Raw genomic sequence first — 21,409 nt, forward strand, 5'->3', positions numbered from 1 at the left:
ACTTTGTATCGGTGTTGTGAAAATGCTGGTCAACCTTTGGACTGATAAAACTTACAAGGATGACCCCTGATATATTTGTGATAAATTTAGCAGTATTGATAAATCGCTGTTGAAGTAGACATCTAATCAGGTCCAATAATCATTATCATTCAAGTTAACTATGAAATATACCAGGTCCAAGAACATATATCGAAAATGACAAAGGCAATGGGGTCATCTTGAACCACGAAATAGTGGTAGTACCGGGTGTCAAGAATGGGTAAGCGTACCCTGCCAGCTAGCTGCACCGGTCAAGATTGACCCAAAGCGACAAATCCATTGTTATTTGGTGAACTCACCAAATTACTTTTGTGAGTCAAAATTTGGTATGCTGTCACACATCATTCGAGAAACAGACAGGTCATATTTTGATACAACATCTCCGTATCTACCACAGCACTTCTTAAACGATTTCACTAATCTATATCCTTGCCTCACTAACTCTTTAGCTAATAGGCTGTGTCTAGCTCGAATGTCTTCATATGAATTGCATGCGCTACTGTATCTATATAAGGAGTTGTTAAATATACACACCATAAGCTGGACCTGCTGTTTATATGTGGATAGGTCGAATTTTTGAACGGTTAAACAAAATTTATTGTTGCTGACAAATGCAAATGTTGGCACCCGCAGGAAAATCATAAATATAACCTTGTCAGAGCCGTGTACGATGTTTAACATTTGTCAGCTGTTACGCTGCAAGCAAAGTTGTCATAGCTCGCAAATGAGTAAGAAAACATGAGAGTTACACTGTTCATGTAATTCCGCGTTCTGACGCAAAGTTTCACGTATGATAAAGATACCAAGGGCTTATGTATAGTTGAACGTATTAAGAAAATCAGCATACGTTTTGATTAATGTTTGGCTCTTCCTTGCACTTGGTGATTTCCCGGGAAATAATCCGCACTAACGTAGTAGGGTCAGCTGCAATAGCTGATTGAAAAAATAACTCTGCATGAAAAACTGGTATACAATTTTATTAGAAATCAAGTGAATAGGCACAAACAAAAATAACTCGATGCAAATGGGTCATACAGCTGAATGAATGATAGCAATGCTGAATCCAATCACCTGAAACCCAAACTTTGTCAACTTCAAATATATATTTAACATCATCCACATTCGTAATATTCATCACCATATTCAGTTCAAATTCCTGAATGATAATAGAATGAATCTCTCCTGACAAGCATAGTCTTCCCTAAGAAATACAACATGTTCAAAACGTAAAGGCGAAGTGAACAGAACTCCGTTTAAATGTTAGCGAACTATATAAAAACGTCCAAATATAGCAGAACATCAAAATTGCATAATATTAAAAATGGAAGTATTCAAGGACCGTAAGATTCTAAATTTTAACTTCGTCGATTTTCGTTTTTTCCCCGAAATGACACACTTCAAATATATATCTACTGTCTTTGATGTCATCCATTATATCCGCAGCTCATAGATTATAGCTATCAGCATTTTATTGCTTTTATTAATAAAACGGCACATTTGAGCTCTTTAAACTTTGTCAGAACATATTCTACTATTTTAACTCAAACTTTTCGGAAAACACATGTTATTGAAACAAATACAAAAGTTCAAAATAAGTCTGTAATTTTAAAGACAATTAACATTTTACTAAGTGCAAATTTGCATTTGTTCACAAAATTCGCCTACAATGAAACAATGCAGTTTTAGAAATGCGGGTAAACATTTTCTTCATCGTCATTGATACTTAGACATTACATTCTACATACATATAAAACATATATAAAAGATTTTAGCAATTTGGAGACATTTTATGGCCACTTGGATGAACTCAGTATAGTTAAAGACTAGAATAAACCTCAAGTGTTAAGTAACAATACGGATTTATTTAAAGTAATAATGTGGATTAGTTTAGTTGGGCTTTTGTCTCCAATTATAAGCTTATTGTAAAAATCCTTCTTAACTATTGACGGGTAACAACTTTTAAAATAATAGCAGTTATACTTACAAAGGGTTATCTCTGTCACTAAATTCCCAAATATTTACATATGTCTGTTCACAACACTGAATACTGCAACGATTCAAACATCATATATTAAGTCAATAACTTGAAATTGCCAATACAGCTGCAGTGGAATAAGTATCACTAATTGCATTTGGTGTTGTTTGCATGGCTTTACGTTTTAGTGAACAAATCGAAACAAGCCATTGTTTTCTGTTCATTATCACATTGTGTTACACAACGCTATATTGTTCTATTTAAGACTCGACCTGTCGATAATTCGGTGAAGGTTCATACCAGAGTTTCTTGATGCATACTTGTCCACTTCGCGGAATTCTTCGTGAAACATTCGCGATAAATCGTTGATTACTTTGTGTACATAATGTTTATCGTACGAGGCGTTGTAATCCATAATTTTGTTCACGATGGCTGCCGCGTCATCTGTACCTTGAATATTGATTGGTCCATGCTGCCGAAGGCGATGAAACAGGGCACGTAGCAAAGCTGCAAAATTGCCGGAGTAGAATCTGTGCGAATACTTTACAGCTTCTTCATACTTGGCAGCTGCATCGGAATATTCCTTGGCGTACATTAAACAGTCACCATGTAGCATCATATACTGTGCATAAACATATTCTTCCATGTCTCCAGTATTCTCAATTTTTGCCAAAATTTCGAATGCCTTCTCTAAGGCATCCATATCTTCCACTTCATAATCAAACCATGGTCGCTTTTGATTTTGACACAAACGGGTTTGTACTCTGACCATCTCTAATAAAATTGTTGGGCTGTAAGCCATTATCTCTAAACATACTTCCAAATCTACTTCTGCTTTCCTCAGCAATGTCTTGTCAGGTACTCCACCTTGCTTCGCTAAGCGTTGTGGCTGTTCATCATACATTTTAATGTGGATGTTTGCCCTCTGTTCATAAGCGTGCCAGTTAGAGTTAGCAGGGTTCTTTGAAAGTGATTTCTCAATCACCTGTAATGCATTCTCATATTGCTTATCTTTGATCAGTAATTTGGCAAACTTGACCAGTTCCTTCCAACCGCCATCATAACATCTATCAGCAACTTCAAAGCAAAGAGTTGGTCGCTCATAATACTTGACAAGATCCAGTTCCCGTAGTTTTTCATGATTTTCAGGATCTGATCCCGCATCCATCAAATGTCTCCCTTTAATCAACAACATACCAATGTAACACCAGCATTGAAATTGATAAAACCCATCAGTACAGTTACCTAGGATATTTTTCAGCATCTGTAGTAGAGTGATCACTTCGTTGGTGGCTTCTATTTTTTCGCCTACACTTTTGTACCATAGCCCCCGTTTTGCCAGCTTATTGTATCGACCAACCAACATACACATCTTCCATTTAAACCTTTCACCGTCTAGTGCTGCCGAATTTTCAGACTCTCTTGAAGCAGTTTCATACATAGAAATTGCTTCCTCACATCTTGGTGGCATTCCTGTTTTCTCATCGTAACAGTCAAAAGCTAGGGAATATGCTTGTTCTGCAACACATCTAAGAAGTGCAGTTTGTCTCTCCTCTCCCAATAATCTTCCTTGATCCCCAAATACTTCAGTAAGTTTATCCCTGTAATCCTTGGCTTTTCGCTTTCTGTTCATGCGTTCATAAACCGTTTTCAAATTAGACAGAGCATTCAAGTTCGTAGGGTCTTTCTCTAAGATTTCTTTGAACGTTTGGCATGCCTTGACCGTTTCTCCCTTTTGAAATTCTAGCATGCCTAGCATGTTCGACAAGCCATGACGGAAATATCCAACTTCATTCTCAAGTTGTTTGCTGATGCTGTCATAACGAGCATTAAGGGATCGTTTGTCAATATCTTTAGTGAGTAGCAGCAATGACAGACGAAAATGTCCACAGTCATCTGGAGACGATGGAAGAGTTTTTCTAAGATTGGTCGCCATGATTCTACAGGTAAAATTTGGATTATAATTTTGTCAATATTTCGTAATTATATTAAGTAATTGATGTAATGCTGACACGATTTATCATCATTTCATGATGTACATTATAGCGTATGCAAATGAAGAATCGTCAGAATACCAAATACCTGTTTGTGTTGACGTGCCTTAAATTTGTGACAAAAATATTGTTGGAGATTTTCTTTTGCAAGGGTGTCAGTCATGAAGATGAAGTCAGATAAACATGACTACCAATAACACACACACACAAAATACACAATGTTTATCGTTTCTCTTCGATGGCTTACAAAAGTAACATATGTATATGCACGTATTACCTGTTACCTCTGGCTGATGTAAAAGTAGTTATTTTTATTGCATGATTTTGCATTGATATATCCTCAGTTTTTCTTTACGATAGCTTACAAAAGTACGGTACTTTCAAAAGATGCGTATATGCACGTTTTACCTGGTACCTCTGGCTGATGTAAAATTTAGTACAGTATTGTTCTTTTATAATACCCACAAATTGCATGATTTTGCATTGAAATATCCTCATTTTTTTCCTTTTTACCAAATTCAATTTAACTTGTTTTGCGGGTAAACAGTCATTCTGGTTTTACCGACAAAAGTGAGCCAAGAGATCGGTCCAAATACCAAGATTGTCGTGCATTTCGTTTTATGTGCATAAACAAAAAAGCACTTAACTCGGACATTTCTGTAAGAAATCAGAGGTGAAAACGTGAAACTTTTCGGCGCCTCTTGTGGGGAAGTAAATCTGGTTAATATTTAATCGACAGATTTAATCCGGTGTCATTATGTTGATTTGTTGAGTGTTGATGATTATCTAGACAAAGACATCAATTCGAAACCCACTGTGCCAAATATAATATACAGATGACGAGCAAGCAGGTAAGTAAATTTCAGTATCAGCCGACTCCCCATTCAGACGTTTTACATTTTGTCTACAAAAACCCTTGATGTAGGAGGTGATGATATTTACTTGTAATTGTACTTTTACTTTGAAGCGTTAGCTTGAGTCAACAATCATGGAATCTGAGCGCCCAATAAATGATACTTGACGAAAAGAACTTTGTCCAAAGTCCATCTAAATCCTACAGTCAAAGACTCTAACGTGAACATTCCCGTTACATACAATATCGAGCTTAACATTAACAGCCAATGATATCAGCCTGTAAGAAATAGGTTTTAATGGAAATGGTGTCACTACGAAATCAAGACCTACCTGATTTGTAGTTCGATACAGTTACTTCTTTCGATAGCAAAATGCAACAAAACGTTTCCCCTTCTTGTCCAAGTCACCTGGAGTATATGCAACTATCACTGTAATATGCCCCTTTTATTATGACTACAGGTATTCGGGTGAATTGATATAACATCATCATTCTCAATAAATTAGTCAGTTTCTAAAAATAGAAGTAAAGTGGCATATTTGTGCAGACCTATTCTATCGTCCTGAGGTACGACCTTTGTTTAACCGACTTACTTAGTCAACCATTCAAATATAAGTGCGTGGCTTCCAAAGAATAGCTATGGTATCTGTCAAGGGGCTGTGAATTGTTGATTGTTCGCCGAATATGTTGAGTACGTACATCAGTCGTGTACGAGCTCGAGTTTGTTCTATTGTTGCGTACCCTTATAAGTTCGGTTGTTGAAATACTGGAGTTAAATGCGAAGTAGAAGTGAAAGAAATGTAAATGTACATTGACAGATGCCTTATACTCTTGTCTTGGAGATATAAATATTGTTGTTACTGTGTTAAGGTTTGAAGATATGACTACTTGAAAATCGTTCACATAGTTTTCGTAATGCAAATTCTTCTTAATTCTTCTACATGTTTAAACGCACATTGCAAAGTGAAATCGGGTGCTAGGTGTTCCCGTCAAGACACTACTTTGTGGTATTAACAAAATGTCACAACGGCGAAAATGCAAACACTTCATGTTAAAAAAGTTATGTTGACATCCAATGTAAATGACATGTTATCATTTGTTCTAAGTTCTGCACACCGTAAGCTATATCTTCACAAATGCAATGACAAGTTATATATAACAAATGATATATAATGTATTGAACATGAAAACAGACTCAGAACAAACTGACACATCTTTGTCGAGCATGATACCAAAACGTAGCGTGTAAGAGTCGAAAAAAAGAAAACACAATTTGAATATTGCTGATTTACAATCATTATAATACAGTTCACCCATGTACAGGCAAAGTTGACAAGTTGAATACTGTCTATCTTATTCATTTATCGAGCAGAACAAGAGAATGTAAATGACATGACAAGAAAATGCATGAAAACTAATCATCAAAAGTTACAGTTTTCTGGCACTTTTGAGCAGTTAAAGGAACGCGAAATCAAATGCAAAACAAATAAAAAAATATATAAAAATACACCATGACGGAATGAAATTCGCCTGCTTTGACCACCATGGCATGGCTAAACCGTAGTTAGCGTATAATTAAAAAGCCCGTGACCACATGTTATAATTCTCAACGTTCTATTTTCTTTATGTTGTCAAGTCTTTCCTTGTTACAAGCTTTCCTTGTCTTTTACATACTACTACGCTTTTCACGCTCACGGATTTCTATAATGTGTTATGACATTGATGTTATGTATTTGGTGATTTTTCTAGATGCCATATATCAAAAAAACATAGATACCTCATGAGTATTCTCGTAATTTAATAACGTTTTAAACACGTAAATGAAAATTTAGCAAAGAACATACTCCAGACATATCGCTGTAAGCCTTTAATGATTATAAACTCGGTGAATGGGAACTATCTTTATTGACAAAATTGAGAGACACTACAGTGTCACTCCATTGAAAAGATTGGGGTGACTACAGTGTATTTTTATCTTAATTTCAATGTTTAAACAGACCATAGTCCATGTATTGAAAAAATTAAAGGGCCAGTAAACTATAAGGTTTGATGATATTTTTCCAATATTTTTGTCTTCCATGTCAGTAACGAATTTTTCCTACTTCTCAAAAGAAAACGTTCTGAGTATTAAAGCAAAACTCTCCCCTGGAGTGTCTCTCCCGCTATATTTTTTCTTAAAAGGGACTATTTTAGGCACTTTTGTGTGAAACTTTCACTTTTGGTTTATTCATGGCATTTACATCAACATACTAGCTATTTCCGTCGACTCAATTTGAAATTAAATGTTAAGGTAACCTTTGCTTATGTCTAGATTCAGGTTAAATCAAAGTGAAAGTAGGTCACCACACTATACTAACTTGTATATTGATTGCCATCCCTACACGCAATTGTGTTATATGGCACGCACCTGTGCTGGCGAAGTTCTGAAACAGAGTTGACTTCTTATCATGTACAACTAGAACCCTTTGAATGTCTTTATATCGCGGCATTGTTTATATATTCTTGGGTACTTGTCCCTACAGTAACTCGGTCATGATGAATTTTTAAAGAAAAAACACAGTAAAACCAATGCGTAGCAGCGGATTTGTCCTTTTGTTGTTTATAGGTATCCATTTAGCGTTGATAGTCTGCCGACAGTGACTGTTCACTGTACTGGCCATCAGAGGTTTACTTTCGTGAATTTTTTTTGACAGTGTATCAGCACAATTTTTCTTCTACGCGTCTTACTGAAATAAGAAAAAATACTTGGCATATAAAATGTGCAGACTATTTGTGAGGTACACAATCGTCTGTTTCACATTTTATGAAAATACTTCCTAACAATATTAGGAAACCGTTTCAAGACAATAAACACTTGGAGTGCGAAGTTTCTCTACGAAAAGACAAATTAGAAACTTTGCCGTAAAGGGATTAAACTAATAACAACGATAAACTATTTAGTGCACTGATACGACATCGTCCATTTTCGAAAAATTAGTCACTTTCTCAAAATAGAAGTAAAATGTAATTCCACTGAAATATTGTATTCTTTAGAAGCATGGTGTTTGTTTAACCATAGACCTTCGAGAAAGGGTCTATGGTTTAACCAACTTGATCTGTCAACCACAAATACTTGAGTAACGTCCAGACAATAGGTACATTGTTCGCCATTACAGTGATTGTACTTTACTAAACGATTTCTATACACAACACCTTTGAAAATGTATTTATTGTTTCAAGTAGGGTCTCTTTAGACTGGTTCACAGCACATATGTACGCAGAAAAGTCCGATTGTTAACACACTGAAGTTGATTACACCAAAGTGAAAGATACGTGTTACTGGCAGACATGCACTGCGCATGACATTCTTGTTGATTTTCTTTTAATACTGGGTTCGTAGAAACTATAAATCATAGAGACTCCCAAGGCATGTGATCAAATTAAAAAGAGGGCCGGGGTACTGACCTCTAATACAGTGTCACACGACGATTGACATGTTTCAACAATTCCTTCAGCGGTTTGGTATATTATAATTTATGACATTCAAATGAATGTATATTCGATTGTAAGTCAGTTGATGAGAAGCTCTGTCTACAGTTTCAGTCATAATGTTTAAATCCCATTTCGTACTTTATCCGTCCTTCGCCAATTAGTGAAAAGCTATGATGGTTGTGCTAGTATGGACTCAATGCCACACGATGTTATCAATTTATTTTGCCAGATATTAGGAAAGAAATGTCTATCATTCGGCGGCTACTTCCATATTCATCAATACTTTACAACAACGGTAGCCTATAATTCATATATACCTGTTTGGACTGAGTAAGCTCCCCTGCCTTCGATCGACACAAAGTGTTGTCAATTTAAAGTGATGTAATCGTAAAAATTTAAATTTAAATCCACCATTTGAAAACAACTTTTAATGGAATTTATATTCTCTCTCTCTCTCTCTCTCTCTCCTCTCTCTCTCTCTCTCTCTCTCTCTCTCTCTCTCTCTCTCTCTCTCTCGTTGACATGGTTGGTATTAACACAGTTGGCTAAATGCATGTAGCACTCACATATAAACATACATATAAAATAACTACATTATATAACACTATATATATGTGTGTATATAAATATAATATAATAATACAACAATGTATGTATATGATAATTGGTTTATATATATATATATATATATATATATATATATATATATATATATATATATATATATATATATATATATATATATATATATACATAACAGGAATAAGCCGTTTACATGTAAGACGTCTTTTCCTGAGGGGTAACTCTCATTTTCTCTCTAGAGAACAAATTTGCCAATATTTCAAATTCAATGACACCCTTTAGGAGCTAAATTTAATACATCAGAGATATACATCAAATATATCTGGATTTTTGCAAATTAACAGACTGTTTTGCAAAGTATAATCATCATTACGAAATTTGCAATTTATATACAAAGCATGACAAAAAAAACTGACCATTGACTGCTTTTTTTCTACGAGAATGCAGTATGAGAAAGCAACATGCACTAATATTTCATAAAACGTTGATAAAACGATATATATTTATTATTACATGAAAAATGACAAGATATTTTTGGTTCCAATAATTGATGCACCGTTTTCATTGTTTTCCTCCCAATGTCAGGATTTTAATTAAAGAAGTGTTGTTTTCAAGTGTAAAATGATTGTCAATCAAAGTCATTTGTTTGTCATGCTGTTTTTTATGTTTGCAACAAAAACAAGATGTCTTCTAAGACACTGTGCATATCAAATTTAACTACAACCATTAAAGCTAGGTCTCGAGGGCTTCTCAGGAGACATAATTCCAACCAAGCAAAAACTCCTATCCATGTTTAGGTAAAGGAGTGATTGTACTGTATCAATACTCCTGATCATGAAATATTCCTTTGTAAAATTTTTGAATTTGTCATTAAAAAAGTAATGGGGAAAACCATGAAGTAAACTTTATAATAGGGTATTGAATATGAAGCTAGTACAATACGGTTCAAGAGAACTAAAATACTAAAATAATTCATAGTTACAGAAAATAAACTGAAAAGAAAGAATTAAACTCGTATTGATTTAGTTCCTCTTAGAGGGTAGTAACTGTAATTTATGACACTACAACTTTTTGTTTTATAATATTAACCGTAGTGTCTTGTACAGCTCTCTGAACCCTTTCTCTCCCATCTTCCTCTTTACAGGTCCACACGGTGAAATGATTGCAATACCCAGTGTCAAGCTTTGTTGAAATAATTTATGGCTTTAACTAGCAAAAGCAACGAAATCAACGTATGTACTTCTCATGACAATTTAGTAACTTGATTAATATCTTCAGTATCTGCTGCTAGATCCTTCCATATTTTTATTTATATACTTTAAATATGTGTAATAAATACAGACGTCCAAGTTAAGTCTGCAGCGACTGGTCTTGCACTGTCAACGGAAAGGGAAAAGGTTATGAAGGATCTTGAACAGCTTAAAGAATCTGAAAGTCTTCAGGTAGGATTGTCTTTCTGGCCTTTATTTTGTATAGTTCTTCACTTCTATGACTGCCATGCAGAAATATTCCATTCTAAATAATGGCATATAAATGGATATAATTTTAGAGGAATAAATCGTAAACTAATAAGTCGGCTCACCCGGTATTATCCAGTCTAGTTGTTGTTGGTGATTGGAATGGCACGAGGTGCTTTTGCTTTTTGCCTCAAGCTAGTATATTAACAAAGAAAATTGTATGAAAAGATGAAAAGATTTCAAAAGACAATGACAAATAATTCATTACAAATGCTATAAAGAGTTCTCTTAACATTCATCTTCTCCACCAGATTACCAATTCCAGTGGCGAAAGTGTAGGAGCCATTGCTGTGACGTCACAGTACGAAGGCACAAAATCTTTCAGCGACGGAGGTGTTAACCCTGGTATGATATTGTTAGCCTTGACATCAGTTATATTGAGAGCTATTATGCAAGTCATTCGGAGTTCATTTAATGACAATACCTGTCTGTTGTTTCGATCTGTATCATTTTTCAAAGATTTAAAACTGATAATCCGACGCAAGACCCGAATCAACTCTCTCCCATAAGTTGTATATGCTGTTGAAACATAAGATGAATGACTAACTTTATTCTGTTGCCAGAATGCCTTCTTAAACTACACTACCACCATTAACATGGGAGTTCATATACAATGTAGTTATTATACAAATCAGAATTGATTCTTTCATAGAAAATGTCGTTCACGAAAAGGGGTCATTGTCGACAAGTTTTACTTTTAATCTTTCCCTGCTTCAACTAACAAAATCAGCGCCGTCTTCTCTTGACAAACTATTTATTCATTTAAGATACATGTAGATCCTGCTGCTAGAGTCTTTCATCTTTTAATGTTATTTCATATTATGTCATCAATACAGATGTCGAAGTAAAGAACAAATCCAAAGAACTGCCATGGCAACCTTCAAAGGAGAGGCGAGACGTTGAAAGAGATCTGGCAAAGTTGAAAGAATCTTCTATTCGTCAGGTAAGAATGCCTGCATTAGTGTAGTTCCTGGTGTACTCAATATAATGTGTAAGAAAATATAAATTTTGTTGCCTGAAACATAAATATGATTGTTGCCAGGGACATTGCAGATGAATTACAGATCACCAAGTACAATGTAGCGTAGATGTACCCTCACCAAAAGGTATATAGTTGAGTAGCTTTCCACGATTACTTCAGAATGAACCCCTTTCGCGCATTTTTTCTAAAGAATTGATATTAGCGGATAAAAAAGATAATGTATTTATCAAGATATGCCAAAGATTTGCGAAGAATATTTCGTGGATATGATGTTCCGAGTCTATCTTACAGATTATTGATAATATCGTTGATAGTGTGGAACTAAGTACCAAAAATCCTCCAGTCGACATTGCTGATGCCAAGATTGAAGGTGGTATGATGTCATACACTTTGACTTCGATTTAAAGAGATATTATGAGGAGATATCTAAATCAGAACAGTTTTCTAATGTTACCAGTTGTACCAAATTTTGAAAAACAGAAACACTCGAGCTCCAATCACTACTCTCCGACTAATGGTGAATAAAGGCACTGACAGTATTTCATCGTTTTGACAACCGAGTCTGTGTCCTGCTCCAAAAGTATCCCTACACTACTGATGACCGATATTCTCACGCTTAATGCACTTGATATATATATATATATATATATATATATATATATATATATATATATATATATCGAAGTATACAGATGTCCTCGAGGGAAATTACAGTGCTCAATGCAAAAAGCAGAGCGTTATAAATAAACAGATTACTTCAAGTACAAAGTACAAAAATAAACAGATTACTAAACAGATTTCAAGTAATAGATTTCATTACTTTGTACTTGAAGTAATCTGTTTATATATATATATATATATATATATATATATATATATATATATATATATATATATATATATATATATATATATATATATCATTGTATGTAAAAATTAGGGTTGTTTAGTACAGAAAAATTTAAAGACGAACTTGCCCATAAATAATTTATGGCTTTAACTAGCAAAAGAAACGAAATCAACTAATACTTCTCTTGATAATTTATTAATTTGATTAATATATTCAGTATCTGATTCTAAATCCTTCCATGTTTTTTATTTCTATACTTTTATGTGTGATTCATACAGATATCCAAGTTAAGTCTGCAGTGACTGGTCTCGCACAATCAAAGGAAAGGGAAAAGGTTATGAAGGATCTGGAACAGATAAAGGAACTGAAGGTCTTCAGGTAGGATTGTCTTTCTTGCCTTTTTTTGTATGGTTCCTCACACTGACTGCAATGCAGAAAGGTTCCATTCTAAATACTTACATATAAATGCAAATGATTTAGGGACCGTCGATAATAAAAGCTGAAGCACGACAAATGTAATTCTTTCGTGGGGGAGGGGTAAAAGCTCATTTTGTTTTGTGTGCGTCAAAATCGCATAAGGAATTTTGTCTTTTGTTTCCTAAACCATGACCACTTGCGCTTGTGGGAAAAGTGCGGCGCTGAATTTACTGCAGAATTGTGGAGTAAAAAGACTTCAAACATGAATTACAAAAGAAACACTGTTGCAATTTCATTTTTGAGTTGAAATTGATACACTTTTCTGTATAGAGCTGTGCAGTGACACGTGGTACGCTGTGCAGTCAGCCGACATTTGAGCGTGTGTCACATGCATGTGTGACAGCGAAACCACGCTTCGTGGAATAGTGGAATAGCTTCAAAGAAAAAATTGTACAACTGCGTCGACAAACTACCCTGTTTTGAACTCAAATTCCAAGTACTCGAAACATCCAGGTGACTATGAACGATTTGTGATGCACACTGTACAACCATGCCATGGTCAAGGGAGAACAAAGGCAGTAGTTTTGATGGAAGCCCAGGATGCGTGGGAAATGACATACAAAAATGACCCGTCCTTACTAGAAAAATATCTGGATGATGTCACAAAGAAAAGAGAGGCAGAAGATCAGGCATCTGCGAAGAAATCGTATGGGTTTGTAAAATTGAAACAGCAAAAGTTGGAGACGACCTATGCTCCATCAGCTGATCATAGCGGTAGGTAACCAATGAACCACATCAGAGACAGCAAAACCTAGTACTAGGTCTCTCCCAGACTTCAGTCAAATAAAACAAGCAAGCCACCGAACAAAGTGTCATTTTGCAAGAGTTTGAAAGCCGATTTGTTGACGAGTTTTGTTTGACCTAAACATACGTTCAGAGCAGCTCGTGACTGAGGATGTTTTATCAGTCTCGTCATTTGTTCAGGCAATGGTACAGGCGGCAAAATCGTACCATATTCTCGTTTAACGCGAGTATGATGAATTGTCGGTTTTCCAGCGTAAACAGAAACTGATTTCGAATGAGCGCACGGCACTCAACACCAAACTTGATAATTTGGCGAAATCACTTTTGCAAGTATCGCAAATTGAAGTCAAGAATGATATTTAATATGGTATACTGCAATGTGCAGTGCAGTAAATCTATAGTTTTGTCCAAGGCGTGTGCGGAAATAGCCGATGTGGAAACGACCATAGATAGCTTGTTGTCGCGACTTCGCATTCGCCTGTCTCAAATGAAATCACTGTGTCGACATAACGTGAATCGTGCTACGTTTTACATCGAAGGTCTAAATAGTCGTTTATACACATGGGACAAAGCGATTGACAATCTGTGTGATAGTAGTAATAGTATGTATCGTTCGGCAACTGCGTTTCAAGGAGACCTGACACCGATCGATCTGCTTGCATGTGCCGAAGCTATCAGTCATACCAACGTTTAGCTGTGGGTCCACAGCTGTGGTGTTTTCGGACGGGATTTCCACCTTTTAGGGCTGGTTTTGACTTTTCCATTTTTTAACCCCGCCACCGCGGGGTTAAAAATCGAAAAGTCAAAACCAGCCCTAAAAGGTGGAAATCCCATCCGAAAACACCACAGCTGTGGACCCACAGCTAACCAACGTTAATAACAGGTATTTTCACGGACGTGCTAAATCGCGACCCAAAGTCATATTCGGTGATATCTGTCGCTAGCCAGTTGATTTGCCAGTGGCTACCTGTGATTATAGTTTCTCGTGGACACACACAAGTCGTTGTCAATATACACGAAATGGTAGTCGAGCCGGAACTGTTCGATGAAGTATTAAATGTAGATGTTGATGTGGAAAGTAAGGCTGATCACCACGCATGCGCAAGTTAAATGCGAGAACGCAACACAGGCACAATTCACAGGCACGCGTATCACTAGTGGATATCAACTTTAAACTTTCTAAAACTTCACTCGTTTTCAGCACAAGAAAGGCGACGTCATATCATATCTACGAGTTCTTGGGTTTCCCTTGCTTAGATAATCATCTACTCGATGTAGGCCTAATACCTGGATTGAAGGAACAGGGATTAAGTAGGGACACTGTTCACCGTCTCATGGTTGCGCCCAGAAAGAACTCGCGATTTGCAGGCCGCTACAAGGGACTTATTCAAGCTAAAGTACCCGCTAAAGCTAACAACCGTGTAGTGAAAGAAAATGCAGATTTTCACTTCTCGTGTGCAACAGTAAACTATGCCATGGAGTTTGCACAAATGCACGAGAGCGAGTTTATCACGATGTCGTGTGACGACAAAATAAAGTAACGTCGGAACAGCTGTTTCTCGTTACCCTCAACTCCGTTCTTTCTTCATGATGGACGATAGTCCTAACTACCCGGACCACGATTTCCCGTACCAAGACAGCAAAATCATACCGTCTGGTTATTTGAGACTTTTGTCCCGCCAACCTGACGTAACCAAGCAACGCAAACTACTACGTTCTCGAAGTTTGAGTATTCCACGAAATGAAGGCAAGCGAAGTCGGCGCTGTCGGTCTATTTCACCAGTACGCCTCATCAATAAATCCCAGTACAAATATAAACGTGATAAACTGGGTCGACTTCACTTCGTCTACCCAAGATCTGGTGAATTGACGGTAATTAACCGAGCAACGAAATTCTACGCTTCAACTTCCCAGACTCATGCCAATGACCTGTATCAGATACTGCAGCCGATTATATCGAAAGAAGAAAAGTACGCTGTTGCAACTGTAAATGACGGAGGGAGTGATTGTGAACTTGATTTTCTTTGGTCGTGTGTGGCGCGATTTGGACCTTGATATTTTCATTCTGACGTCGTACGCTGCAGGCCACAGAGGAACATGCGTGGGCCCCACTTTCCAAGTTTTTGTCCGGTGTGACACTCCATGTAACTCTACCAAATGAAGATAAGCCCCCTTGTCAACAGAGTGAGCTGAACTCTGCGCAACTACGTGTTAAAGAAGCCGCTGTTTTTGATCAGGCAATTAACCAGTTGAATGCGTATTGGAACGGAAAGAAATGGGATGGATTCGACATTCACAGCTACGGTATTGAGTGTACTGGTGTTGACCCCTCTCCGTACAGCGATTACGAACAAGTACAAATGCTAGCTAAACTTGGCATTAATGCTATTAAATCAGATCCCGTTCTCCATGCACTGCTAGATGAATATCTATTCATACTGAAGCACACAGTTCGCCGGCCATACCAATTACAATTTATGAAATGTGACGACGAACGATGCGATCATTGTAAGACGCACCCAGTTCATGCTGTCAACGCTGTAGCTAAACTTCGAAAGTTGGGAACACTTTTGCCACAGTGGAGCAAAGTTCACAGCGGACACTATTCGTCGTTGCTGGAGACCATCACTACTCATGAAATAGCAAGGGAAAGACCCAAGGGAAAGACCTTCAGATGCACCGGGTATAGAGACCGTCTGTCCAAGCGTTGAACAACGGAGACTTTGCGGAGAGAAAACTGTATGCAGCCGTGGATGTAACTACTATACTATATGTATTCAATTCAAAGTCCGATCAGGAGAGGCACGAATTACTAGTTCATCAAGCAGAAAAGCAGAATGAAAGAAAGAATCAAGAAAAAAGGGAAAGACAACTGACTCAGATCCCACACAAGTGTTTACTTGTGGTTTTTGGATGTCTGACGGAACAAAGTGCGACTTTGCAGCGAGAACGCAATACTACCTTCGCGTTCATCGAGAACGGAATGACCACAAAATACGAAGACAATAAAAAGACAACGAAAGGACATAAATGTGAAAAACTTGTATGCTTTTTCAACTTAAACATGTACGTGAAACATTTCCCTACTTGCGAAATACATGAAAATGTTCTGTGGAGGTTTAATTAATGTGCACTTATGGTATTTTTTCGTAGGCGTGCGGATCGGAGAGGTGCGTGTGGGTTTGTCAGAAACGGCATCTTAATACACAATATATACATTTCGCATAAGGACTTTCGTTTTGAGGGGAGGGGAGGGGGTTTCAAGTAAAACAAAGGAATTACGTTTCTTGTGCGTCAGTCTTTATTATCGACGACCCTTAGACGAATAAATTGCAAACTAATTATCAGGTCACCAGTGTAATCGAAAGGATGTTTTTGATGATTAAAGCTGAATGAGGCCGTTATGCTTTTTTCCTCAAGTGATTATATTACGAAGAAAATATAATGAAGAGATATTTAGATTTCAAAAGATAATACAGAATATCTCATTAAAACTGTTGTAAAGAGTTTCTCTTGTTTAATCTACCCAAACCAGATTACCAAGTCCAGTGGCGAAACTGTAGAAGAAATTGCTGTGACATCACAAAATGCAGGAAAAGAGTCTGTCAGCGACGGCAGCAAGAAGGCAGAAGGTGTTGAAGCTGGTATGATATCGTTGAGCTTGACATCGATTATACTGAGAGCTATACAAGTTATCCGAAGTTCATTTAATGACAACAGCTCCGAAGGACACGCTGACTGCGCTGCTGATAAAGGCGACACAGCTTGAAGAAGGCTGCTAGCGATCCTAATAGAGGTAACATCTTTCCAGTTTTATTGTTTTATATAATCAAATACATTTCATATATGTCAGGCAGACACCGTGTACAATGATTTCAAATTTATGAAGTTGATCAGTGCTTGAAAACACTTGCATATAGTCACAGATGATGGGATATTCACCGCAGTCTCAATCGTACAATGGCACGTTAATATTTCCTTAGCAAAATTATTTATGTAACAGTGTGTTCCTTTAGGTGTCTGGTATACAAACCATTATCTTTGATAAGTCTATTCAAGCCATTTCGAAACTTAGAGATGTTAAATTAACCGAATGGCTTCCTCACTTTGCAGATAATAACCATACTGTAAAGCCAAAACTAAAAGTTCAGTGCAAAGAACGCCAAAACGTGGAGAAAGATCTAAAGAAACTTCGAGACACATCTGCCAGAAAGGTATGACCCGTTTTGTGTCGTGGTTTCCCTGGTTCTGATATCTTTGTATAGCTCTGGGCTGTGGATCATCATCGTGTGACCAGTGAGAAACACCTGAACGTCTTGATGGTATCCTGAACGGCTTTCGGTCAACAACTCATTGAGAGGGGTTGAATAGAAATGACATGGACTAATAACTGTTCTTTATTGACAAAATTATGATGACAGATTCTCCCTTCAAACATTGTTTTTCATTTCATGCACAAAAAGTGTTGCAAACTGACATATTGTACCTTTAATTCCTAATCAAACACCGATGATATTATTGGCCTTTCATACCACAGAAGGGGGCTGAATAATATTTCAAAGTCAATATGATTTGGTAATAGTCTTTCATTCATTCATTCAATATTTTCATTCTTTCAATGTCATTCATCATCTTTTGCTTCGTATATGCACTTCAGAGAGATAAACTGGTGGAGCACAGAAAGAGGAGAGAAAGTACCGTGCCGGTGGAGAGTGTGGTCTCTAAAAGCCAAAGAAGGAGGGCCCTGAAAATCCCGTAAAGTTGGACTTATGTCTGGAGACCAAAGCAGTGTTGCGGTAGGTTGATTCACAGTTGCTATAGTAGCACGCAGCTTCAAATATTGAAGAATGTTTCAATTTGATAAATGAACTGCTCTGAAAATTTAGAAACACATATCACCAGTACCGTAAGTTTCATGTGTATAAGATCTGACTTTAATAGGAAGGATATAAAACGGCCTTATTATTGGTGTCTGTGCACTCAGACGAACACAATCACTCGCCCAGGCAACAAAACTACAAAACACAAGAACAAACAGAATTTCGAGTGGATGAACTCTAAAAAATAATGACTTGAAATTTTTTATGAAATTTCAACGCTTTACATACATTTCGATGGCAGAAGCCATGTTTTTTGCTTACAATGATCAGCACATCGGAAATCGATGCAAAAAAGTTCCGTTAGACGCGACATTTTTTATTTCATTTTTATTCTCGTCAACAGCGCCAGCTAGCAGCCACTTTCAAACAAGTAAAAAATGAAATATAAAATACACATCTATTAAAGTCAAATTAAAAATGAAGAAACTACATACGAGGAACATACGACAGCAAGATTAAAAATACACTGACAAGACCGCAAAAATGTTTGTTTTGTAAAGTTGCATTGAATTTGCAAGATGTCAATAATACAATGTCACACATAAACACCGGCTGTCGTGTCGTGAACGACCACAGTATAAATCTCGCATTATATAGCGAGAGGACAAAGTTCGCATTTTAATGTGATAATTATGTATTGGGCCTACTACCTAATATTTCAGAGTTCAGTGTCACTTCGAGTTGAAGATATGTGGTGACACTGCTTTTACTTCAAGACTATTTTCGGAGCTGTAAAAATATGAGGGAATAATATAATTATCACATGCACACGGCAAGAAGTCAAAATAAAAGGAATTTCCTTAAACGATTTCGCATTTAAACATTTGAAGTACTTTCAGAATAATGTCAATACACCAATAGGCAAGCTGTCTATCAACTTTGCAGTCAAGGGTTTTTCTTCGGGTAGAGCCCCTTCGTTTGTTCAAGGGAGACTTAGCTCAGAGCCGCAGATTTCAGCCGACAATACTAACGCACAGTGCTGTCATGAATGACTAACTTGAAATATACTTTGTTTTACAACAGCCAACTCCTTCAACAAGTGGCAGTGACGTTCATGAGGACGGCGAAGTAGATATTGAAGCTGTAAGGATGGCAGTACGTGATGAACGGTTTGTTTCTCTCATAAACCTTATATATATATATATATATATATATATATATATATATATAACACAATAGAACACTGCATACTATCCATCAATCTGCGAATTAACATGTGCGCTGATAAAGCAACACCATGCAGCTATCTGATGATCGTGTAACAGCGTGAAACTCAGTCACAACTGAACCAGTTCATCATTAATACTTGACTACAACTGAACACTATACATTTAATATACGTATAGTCATTTATATATACATGTTTTTGCCATTATATATATATATATATATAGATATATATATATATATATATATATATATATATATATATATAGAGCGAGAGAGAGAGAATTTAGTAATTTGATTAATATATGCAGTACAGATCCATATTTTTTATTTATATACTTTTATGTGTGACAAATACAGACAGTCCAAGTGAAGTCTGCAGCGACTGGTCTTGCACTGTCAAAGGAAAGGGAAAAGGTTATGAAGGATCTTGAAGAGTTTAAATAATCTGAAAGTCTTCAGGTAGGATTGTCTTTCTGGCGTTTTTTTTTGTAGAGTTCCTCACACTGACTGTAATGCAGAAAGATTCCATACTAATTAAAGAATATTATACGATTTTCATCTGCTTTCACTGTTGAAATTTCTCCACATTTTATCACTATCAAGCTCATAACGTAAAAGCAATAGGGTTAACACATTGTTGTCGGTGCAAGGTTTACTTTAATTTTGCTCAAGAAAGAGAGCGAAATGATCAACGTTTTAGATAAACAATGAAAAACACTTAAAAAGTAAATCAACCTACAATATTTAGATTATAATTGACCTCCCCTTTTTTCTACAGGTAACTATAAACAGAAAATAAATATAATGATTGACATGTGCAAGGGACTTATCTCCACGATATTGGAATCGTTCACAACGACGTCAAACCAGCGAATGTTCCGGTATGTTCAACTTCTCTGAAACAAAAATAGTATTTAAATGGAGTTTTGCTGTGATGCAACTGAAAATTTGATGATTATTATGCCGTTAAAAGAATCAAAGTATGTTACAAGTTGAACAAAATCTAGCATTTACACGTAGACCATGCGCTTCTATTACATTACTTTCGGAGACTGTTTATCTCACCAGCACACACAAAAGACAAGTCTCGCAATCACTGTGACATCGATAATTTGCTTTCAGCACAAGTTTAACACGATCTGTATGGTATACGAAATACTTTCCAATACTTTTTGTGGTTTTGATATTTTTGCAGATCAGTTTGCCGCCAACCACTGTGAAACTCAGCGATTTTAGTGTTAGCACAACTCAACGAGCTCCGAAATATCCTAGGGGAGGTACCGTTTATACATGGCCCCGGAAGTGCTCTGCATGCAACAAGCCGCCACCATCTGTAGCCAAAGACATGTGGGCCGCGGGCTGCAGTTTTGCAGAGGTTTTCATTGCCCAGCCACATTATATGGCAATATGACTGCATTTGTCAACTTTATCAGGAACAGAGTGAAGAACGGACAATGTATCATACCACAGAACATGTGTTCATCAAAGATGCCAAACTGAAGGAGATTTGTCTGTCTTTGTGTGACATTGACCCGTTAAAATAATCAAAGTACGGTCCAAGTTGAACAAAATCTGGCATTTACACAGTGATACATAGATAGATGCATGTATATATACACTTAGGGCAACCGCGACAGCTGTAAAGGGACAGCTGGCAGCAATATCGGACAGACAGTAATGTATATAACAGTATTATTATAATATATATCAATAAAGGTGTTGATGTTTTCTTTGGCAATGTCCGCAGGAGAATTTCGACAAACTGAAACATTCGCTCACGCGATCGATGTTTGAACAGGCAGTTCAAGCACAATTTCTCACGCTTTACAATTTCCATTCGTTTCTTGGGATCGACAACGACAGTACATTCTCCAG

General features: G+C 36.7%; 2 protein-coding genes across 3 annotated transcripts in view; both read right to left on the reverse strand.

The window, feature by feature from the left end:
- Positions 1-21,409, reverse strand: part of LOC139145666 (sulfite oxidase-like) — a 438,941-nt gene that overhangs the window by 25,425 nt on the left and 392,107 nt on the right. The window lies entirely within an intron of this gene.
- Positions 2,271-3,950, reverse strand: LOC139146278 (tetratricopeptide repeat protein 22-like). Its single transcript, XM_070717685.1, has one exon. The coding sequence runs from the start codon at positions 3,948-3,950 to the stop codon at positions 2,271-2,273; it is 1,680 nt and encodes a 559-aa protein (XP_070573786.1).

The sequence above is a fragment of the Ptychodera flava genome, chromosome 12, assembly GCF_041260155.1.
Source record: "Ptychodera flava strain L36383 chromosome 12, AS_Pfla_20210202, whole genome shotgun sequence".
Classification (NCBI taxonomy): Eukaryota; Metazoa; Hemichordata; class Enteropneusta; family Ptychoderidae; genus Ptychodera; species Ptychodera flava.